A 9,161-nucleotide genomic window follows, 5' to 3' on the forward strand; every position below is an offset into this window, starting at 1 on the left:
CTTTGAGATGTGTGTTGATATCTCTACATTTTCCTTCCATATTTTTGATTGCTTATATTTTGACTAACATTCCATTGTATGTTGCAAGGAGAACGTTCAATTTTGATGATTGATGCAAAATGGGCCATACTAATAAGAAAGTTAAGAAAAATGCTTTTAACCATCAATAATAATTATAGCAGAAAAAATATTGTTTTTGTCAGGTGTCGTGTTATTGAAAAGTTCATTTACAATAACACATAAATTAAGAGTATTAGCTATATGTCAACTTGTTTTCCTTTTGAATAAATCATTCTGCGTTTTCTTGAATGTAATGACAGGTAACAATATTGAGGACACACGTTATAACAATACTGAAGTGGATAAAATCAGTTGCTTGCCAGAGAATTTGATTGACTTGATTTTCGAGAAGCTCCCGGTTCAAGATGCTGTGAGGACACGCGTTTTATCAAAAAGTTGGAGGTACAAATGGACCAAAATGAGCTCGGTGGTTCTTGATAAACATTTCTCAGAAAAGTTTGCAAAAAATGAAGCTTTTGGTCATTATGGGTTTTTTAACATCTCAAACCAAATCTTTAACTTTATCAAGGGTCCTATCTTAAAGTTACATCTCCACATACCAAACATGGCTCTTGATAGCTTCCAAGAAGTCGATCAGTGGATTTTATCCTTGTCAAAAGCCGGTGTTATTAGGGAACTCGTCCTTACTGTTTTAAACCAACGTTATCAACTTCCATGTTATTTTTGTTGTTGTCTAGAATTGAGAATGCTAGAACTTGAAAACTGTATCATTAAGCCACCACTCGATTTTCAAGGATTTCTCTATCTCGAAAATCTATGTCTTAGGAATATTGAATTTGGGACTAACTTGCATGGAGCTATCATGAACTTACCACAACTTAAGATGTTGAAACTGGTTGCATGCACCAATGTTTACAATTTCAAGATCAAGTCTACAAAGTTGTTTTGGTTAGTGGTCTTAAATTGCCCTGATGCAACTTTGCATCAGTTAGTGCATAGTAAATGTCTTGGTGCGCTTTGTATAGCTATAGGTAAACCCATTCAAGGAGTTGAAAGAGCTAATTTGGCTAGCTTGTTAAGTAATATGCCATGTCTTGGGGATTTAATTATCGACGGGTATTTTCTACAGGTATGATTTGAATTTCTAATTCTAATATTTAATTTTTGTTCTTCATCATATTGCCTTTGAGCAAGTGAACTTTACCATTCCACTCCGGCGTATAGTTAGTTCTCATATGTTTTTTCATATCCTCTTCCATATCTTCTTTGGTAAATTAAAATCTCACTTTCACCCTCACAGTTTTGTATTGCAGAAAACATTCCCAAGTGGCTTCCACACCCGGCTAATTGTTTAGAGTATCTCAGCTTACACAACTTTAAATTTGGTGATTTAAATCAACTTCAAGGTGTTTTATGTATGCTTCGTAACTCGCCTAACTTAGAACGACTTGATTTCGATAATCAGGTAAAGAGTGCCAAACGTTTTCTCTTGTATTTTTGTGTTGTGTGTGCTTACATAGTAATTTAAGATAGGTGTTTTAATATACAATCTCACTTTTATTGTATTTTCTAGGGTCTTCAAAACGAGCAACTGGATGTGAATCCAGCATCAACTTATTTGGAAGCTTCTGACTGTTTGGACCAGAATTTGAACCGATTGAAAACTATAAATATTATGCATGTAGAAAGATCAAGGCCTGTGTTGGTCTTTATAAAGCTTTTACTTAATCATTCGCCCGTTCTTGAAAAAGTATCAATTCGACCCAGTGTAACCGTTGATGCTCTTGAAAAGTACAACTTCGCTAAGGATGTTATGCAGTTCCCACGAGCTTCCGCAAAAGCAGTGCTTTTCTACTTGGATCCTTAACCACAATCCGTTAAGTTTATATTACATTGCATTTTATATGCATACTAGTTATCGTTGACCATCGCTTATGTTATGTTCTCTGTATATACTATATAATGTTAAACCTGATTGGTTTATGCTTTAAGCGTTTGAACAGCTTGCTAGTCAGTTTGATTTGATACAAAATGAGCTCAAACACTCCTTGCATGATATAGTTCTTTAATAGCTTTTTCTTTTTTTATATTTTGAGAGCTGTGTGTAACTACTGGTTGATTCGAACTAATCAAACTACTTGCAAGAATGTTTGAAACACATACTTCATATGTTCTTATTATGGAGACAAGTCCTCAAAATAAATGGCTGGTGAATTTAAGATCAAGAGAATGATATCAAACAAACACTGCATGATACTTTAGTAACAAACATCCATGAAGGAAATATTTCATACACTGATTTGGTTGAATACAATATACATATTACGACAACAACAACAACAACAACAACAATACCCAATTCCACTAAAGTAGAGTATGGGGGAGGTTAGATGTAGGCAGTCCTTTCCTCTACCCTAAAGTAAAAGGGAAGTCATTCTTCTACCCAGGATACCTATCGGTCCCCAGGTAGAGGAAGTCGTCCCTCCCTATTCTGTAGAGCAGAGAGGCTGCTTCCTAGGGACCTCCGACCAGAAAGAACCATGAAATTCGATATGTGAAGTAAAAATATACAAGTAAAGTTGACAAAATAGAAGCTTTACCATGAATAATGTATACTCCAATACGATATATATAGGTAAATAAAGCATATAACAATATTGAGTAATATAACATATAAGTAAAATATGTGAGTGTCAAATATGCAAGTATAACAAGTCATGTAAGTACAATAAGTATACGTAAACATGTTGGTAAGAAGCATGTAGGTATAATATGCAGTATAAAATAGATGGTATACTATGTAGGCATAGACAAATAAGTATGCTATGTTAGCATAAAAACATGTGATATGTAAGTACGTATAAATTAATTGCTATATAATGTAATACAAACATGTAACCATATAGTGCAATAAAGCATGTGAATATGCTACAATAAGTACAGATATATTATATATCCATAAAACATGTCCAGCCAATACGTAAAGTCCCACGAAAAAAAAAATACATAATAAAGATATATATGAAGTGCACACAAGCAAGTAGACAAGAAATATAATATAAATATATAAGATAAATAAACACCATGTAGAACCTAGTCATCTATTCTAATTCTACTCCTCCACAAATTTCTATCAGAAGTCATGTCCTCGGTCAATAAGAGCTCCTTCATGTCAAGCTTCAATCTATCCTCCAACCTACGTTTGGGTCTACCCCTTCTCCTTACGCCCCCAACAACGAGAGTCTCGACTCTCCTAACCGGGGCTAGAAGTGGGTGCCTCATAACATGCCCGAACCATCTAAGTCGTCCTTCCCTCAACTTGTTGGTTATGTTCCCAACTTCCAAGTTCTCCCTAAAAACTCCATTTGGTATCATATCTAGCATGGTCTTGCCACACGTCCACCTAAGCATCCTCATTTCTGCCACCTCCATCCTCCTCTCTTGGGCTTTCGTCATTGGCCAACACTCTAAGCCGTACAACATGGCCGGTCTGATTGCGACCTTGAAAAATTTCCCTTTCAATTTAGTGGGTACCTTCTTGTCGCACAACACCCCTTTCGCTGCCCTCCACTTCAACCATCCTACTAGTATACGATGCGTCACGTCCTCATCTATCCTTCCCGATTTGTGAAGCATCGAGCCTAAATATCTAAAGGACTCTTGTGGAGGTAAAATCTGATCCCCAATTCTGACATCCACTAAATCCTCTTGTCCACAATATACATATTACATTTCCATATAATGCTTATACAAACACAAATTTATTTTTGAATGCCAAATGACTTGACGACACACATATACCAGTATCAACAAAAAAGAGCAAAAACATGAACATGTGAACAAAAAGCTTGTACCATAACATCATGCCAACAGTAGGATCTCAATATTTGCGGTAACCCATTAAAAGAAGTTGGCGAAGTCAACATCACGCGAATCGATTAATTTTAGGCTCTAACCCCACAACAAACAGTTAGTCTTGTTTGAAGTCTTAAAAAACAGGAACACCAAGTGATCCAGGATTCAGGTAATTGTTGAACTCGCATTCAAATGGTTTTCGGGTACAACAGACCTCTCCTAGTCTTGCGTTAATTTTCAAATCTGCCATATCATCATCAGCTCCAGTTTTGCCTATATTTATAATTGCTGTAGCAGCACCAGCCTCATCATAAGATGCTCTGTAAAATTCATGTCGATTTCTCAATTAATCAAAAACAAACCACAAAAAAATAGCAAATGAACATTTGTACTTGACAAGCCGGAAAGTGGACATTGTCATAACCGGTGAACACGAACAAGGAAAGCGTCACACCCAACAGCAACTTCCATAGCTACAATCGCTCTTTCTTTAGGCACATTATTACCAAAAACACAACCTTTAAACAGAGAGACGTTAAACCAATTAGTCAATTAGATCCGGTAATAACGGACTCCACGTATTGATAATTAAACCATTTGTAACTTTAGTTTACAAAATTGTAATAATTAAAAAGAAGATCGTACCTTTAGTTTACAATAATTATGTGTACCTAGCTTCATTGATGAATCCTAGCCAATTCAATCACATAGTTCATCTATACCTCACTATCACCGACCCAAAATACACGTTCTCCCTCCCTTTGTTCTACACATGTTGAAAGTCGAGAAAATAAACAGTATCCCATAAAATTATTAATTTCCAAATTACAAGTCATCCCGTTAAGAACACAATACGATATTTCTGTAACCATTCTATCGCTCCATGCAATTCCATCACTTTCACTCATCATTAGTTTATTGTTGCCCTCCTTTCTTTCTGTATCATCGCCATCATATTCTTCTTTGTATATAATGTTTATACCACATTCTTCTATATCATTGAACAACACTCTAGAATCATCTACTAAAATGATACGTACAAAAACTTCATCTCCATGTTCTAATAGATTGCCACACCTTCAAAGGCTTACCCACCCTTTCTTTTTTGTCATACCATTTTCATCCGTTTTTTCACATGTGTAATTCAATAACAAATCCTTAGTCTTGTTATATACTTGAATCTTCAAATCTTATATGCCCGAATATACTAGACACAAGTTGAAGCTAGTTATTGGTGTTGAATCATTCTCTGGAACTCTAAATGATATTTGTGGTCCCTTTTTATGATACATTGCATGTAGCTGCTGCAACAAGGGATTAGGTTCCCTGTAACCCATGTGCCGAATATACCATATTCATACAATACCTGCATATACACCATCCTCTATCATTCATTTTCATTTTGATTCTCAGTAACATTTATTAATGATATATAAGCCAACGAAACTAAACTAGTTAAAAAGCATAGCACAAAACAGAACAAAGTCGAACATACCACCATTGGTTTAGAATAATCAAGACTACCCAGCTCTATTAATGATCCCAACCCCATTTTTTCTATTATATTCTTCTCCACATTTTCTATTGAATTCCACTTGAAAAAACCCTCCACCTCCCATAAATTTGGGCATTCGTTTATTTCCAAAAGCATAGCTGGAGATCCTCGAATTGACTGGATCTTTGAAAAGTGGTTAGCGCTGAGATATATAAATGTAGGTAGAATTTGAATACATTTTGGTAAGCTTGTTATATTGTTTCCTTCTAGAATCAATCTCTCTATTGAAACTAGATTACTCTACTGACAAGGCATTAGGGAAAGAATCGTTAAACAAATGGGAGTGTGAATTCAAGCATCATAAACTTCCAACAACTTCAAGGTTTCGGCAAGCACATATTTCAGCATATACAAGGGACGCAAGTGTGGAAATTCTCGTACGTTTACACAATTGGTCATATCCAGCAAGACTAGTTCATTCAGGCGTGCAGTAGATTTTTCTAGCTTTCTTATGAACTCTATCTCATTTTGACCATCTTGCATGTGGAAATCTTCATCGATTTCAATCAAAGAAAATAACTAAAATTTTAATTTAAATAAAGAATATTTTATTAATTTTAACTGAACAAGGGACCCATTCTGCAAATAAAACTTTTGGTTCTGAAGCATACACATATAACAAAAGTTGAGGGATGTTTACTTTAACTTATTAAAAACTTCATCGACCTAAACCCAAAAAACCTTAAACTCTGAAAAACTAGGCACTCCAATTTGGTCGCTAAACTTGAATCGGTACTCCGATGGATTCATCTTTATTTCCGAATATCGGTAAGTTAATTTTTAATTTGGTTCGATTCTTTCATATAAACGAAATGTTTGACAAAAATTGATTCCTGTTGTTATTTCTATTCGACTTTTTACCTTCTTTAATTTAAATCTGTAATCTGTAATTCAAACATTCTGTATTCCAGTTGAATTCGTAGATCCTGGTTCAGTAATTTGATTATTTATTGTTGCTACACCTTAGTTAGAGATTTATTCGAAAAATATTCAAGTAACTGAAATTATTACTATCAATTTATTAGAAGCCCTAAACATAAAGCAGCAGGTTTGAATCGATTGCTTAAGGTTTGCGCATAATTATACATTGTTTACAAGTCATTTTGTCTATAATAATAGTTGCATCAATTGAATTGGTCTAGGATTAAAAGATGTGACACAGTGAAAGCGAAGCTGTAATTAGTTGAAAATTGATAAAAGGTAGAGGTAGAACCAGTTTTTCTAATTGAAGAACTGATACAACAACAACAAAAATTAATTGAAGAACTGATAAACAATAAAAATTAATTGTTTGCACTAGTTATAAGTCTGTAGGTATAAGTAAAAGGATCCTGTTATTAGGCAACATTAATTCCCCATTCTGTACTTGGTTTCAAGTATCCTGGCCTGCAGCTTGCTTTTGGATGGTAATATTAATTTAGGATGGACATTATTACATCCATTTAAGATTCCATTACCCTCATTCTTACCCTTAGCAACCTTTTGAACCTTCTTGCTCGAATACTCACCTTTATAAGTTTTGATGACTACTTCTTTTATTTATGCAGTCGCCTCCTCGTTTTCTATCTTTGAGATGTGTGTTGATATATCTACCTTTCTCTTTAATATTTCATTGCTTATATTTTGACTATCATTCCATTGTATGTTGCAAGGAGAATGTTCAATTCTGATGATTGATAGAAAATGTTGCTCTGAACTATATAGTCAGGGCCATACTATTAAGAAAGTTAAGAAAAATGCTTTCAACCATCAAAAATTGCAGAAAAAATATTTATTTTTGTCAGGTGTCATGCTATTGACAAGTTCATTTACAATATACAATAACAAAATTCAAGAGTATTAGCTATGTCAACTTGTTTTATGTATTATGATGAAGTTGTTTTTATTTTTGAATAAACCAGTCTCTGTTTTCTTGAATGTAATGACAGATAACAATACTGAGAGGAGTTTTGTAACTTCTACCATTGAAGTGGATAGAATCAGTTGCTTGCCAGAGAATTTGATTGACTTGATTTTAGAGAAGCTCCCCGTTCAAGATGCTGTGAGGACACACGCTTTATCAAAAAAATGGGGGTACAAATGGATCACATTGAGTTCGGTGGTTCTTGATAAACATTTCTCAGAAAAGTTTGCCAAAAATGGAGCTTTGCATCATAATGGATTAATTAGGATCACAAACCAAATCTTTAACTTTCTCAAGGGTCCTCTGTTAAAGTTACATCTTCACATACCAAACATGGTTCTTGATAGCTTCCAAGAAGTCGATCAATGGATTTTATCCTTGTCAAGAGATGGTGTTAGAAAACTCGTCCTTATTAATAAAAACTGACGTTATCAACTCCCATGTTATTTTTTCTGTTGTCAAGAATTGAGAATGCTAGAACTTGAAAACTGTATCATTAAACCACCAATCGATTTTCAAGGATTTCTCTATCTTGAAAAACTATTGCTTGGGAATATTGAATTTGGGGCTAACTTGCATGGAACGATCATCAACTTACCACAGCTTAAGATGTTGAAACTGGTTGCATGCACCAATGTTGACAATTTCAAGATTAAGTCTACAAAGTTGTTTCGGTTATTGGTCTTAAATTGCCCTGATGCAACTTTGCTTCCGTTATTGCATAGTAAATGTCTTATTGTGGTTGCTATAGTTTTCAAAAACCCTATTCAAGGAGTTGAAAGAGTTAATTTGGCTAGCTTGTTAAGTAATATGCCATGTCTTGGGTATTTACTTGTCGACGGATATTTTCTCCAAGTATTATTTGAATCTCAATTTTTTATATTTAGTTTTTAATCTTCATCATATAGTGTTTGAGCAAGAGAACCTTACTATTCCTCTCCAGTGTATAGTTAGTTCTCATATATTCTTTTATATCGTCTTCCATATCTTTCTTTGATAGCTTAAAATCTTACTTTCACTCTCACAGTTTTGTATTGCAGAAAATATGCCCAAGTGGCTTCCACACCCTGCTAATAGTTTAAAGTTTCTCAATTTACAAAACTTCAAATTTGGTGACTTGTTTCAACTTCAAGGTGTTTTATGCATTCTTCGGAACTCACCTTACTTAGAACGAATCAATGTGACTAGTCAGGTAAACTATCTTTTTCCTCTGTTTCTCTGTTGGGTGTGCTTCTATTTAAGGTAGGTATTTTCAATGCACTGTCTCCCTTTTAATGTATTTTCAGGGTCTTCGGAACGTGCATTTGGATGTCAACCCAGCTTTAACTTATTTGGAAACGTCTAACTATTTGGACCAGACATTGAACCGGTCAAAAACTATAAATATCTTTTATGTAGAAAGATCATGACCGTTGTTGCTCTTTATAAAGCTTTTACTTTATCATTCTCCCACTCTTGAAAACATATCAATCCGACCCCATGCAACTTCTGATGCTAATGAAAAGTACAACTTCGCTAAGGATGTTATGCGGTTACCACGAGCTTCCATAAAAGCAGAGCTTCTTTTCTTGGATCCGTAACCATAATTCATTAATAATTTTAGTTGCATTGCACTTCATTTATTTATATCTAAATTATATTTATTTTATAATTATATGTCATTTTCATTTTCCATGTTTTGTATGTTGTGGGACATGTCAATTAATACATAAAATTGGAAAGTTGGTTGATGCAGAATTCTAGTTCTTTGTATATAATGTTTTGGTAAAGTCAATTATTGGTAAGAAATGAGATTTTGGTTTACCATGATCATAATTTGAATCATGC

The 9,161-nt window shown here is 34.3% G+C and overlaps 2 protein-coding genes across 2 annotated transcripts; both read left to right on the top strand.

The window, feature by feature from the left end:
• The first annotated feature begins 313 nt into the window (after positions 1-313).
• Positions 314-1,888, top strand: LOC139875209 (F-box/FBD/LRR-repeat protein At1g13570-like). Its single transcript, XM_071862553.1, has 3 exons — positions 314-1,150; positions 1,322-1,486; positions 1,595-1,888. Exons 1-3 carry the CDS (start codon positions 314-316, stop codon positions 1,886-1,888), a joined length of 1,296 nt encoding a protein of 431 aa, XP_071718654.1.
• Positions 1,889-6,171: 4,283 nt separating this feature from the next.
• Positions 6,172-8,743, top strand: LOC139875210 (F-box/FBD/LRR-repeat protein At1g13570-like). The gene is made up of 5 exons (XM_071862554.1): positions 6,172-6,199; positions 7,333-7,725; positions 7,798-8,189; positions 8,335-8,526; positions 8,621-8,743. The coding sequence occupies exons 1-5, from the start codon at positions 6,172-6,174 to the stop codon at positions 8,741-8,743; spliced, it is 1,128 nt and encodes a 375-aa protein (XP_071718655.1).
• The last annotated feature ends 418 nt before the right edge of the window (positions 8,744-9,161 follow it).

This window comes from Rutidosis leptorrhynchoides, chromosome 11 (genome assembly GCF_046630445.1).
Source record: "Rutidosis leptorrhynchoides isolate AG116_Rl617_1_P2 chromosome 11, CSIRO_AGI_Rlap_v1, whole genome shotgun sequence".
Taxonomy (NCBI): Eukaryota; Viridiplantae; Streptophyta; class Magnoliopsida; order Asterales; family Asteraceae; genus Rutidosis; species Rutidosis leptorrhynchoides.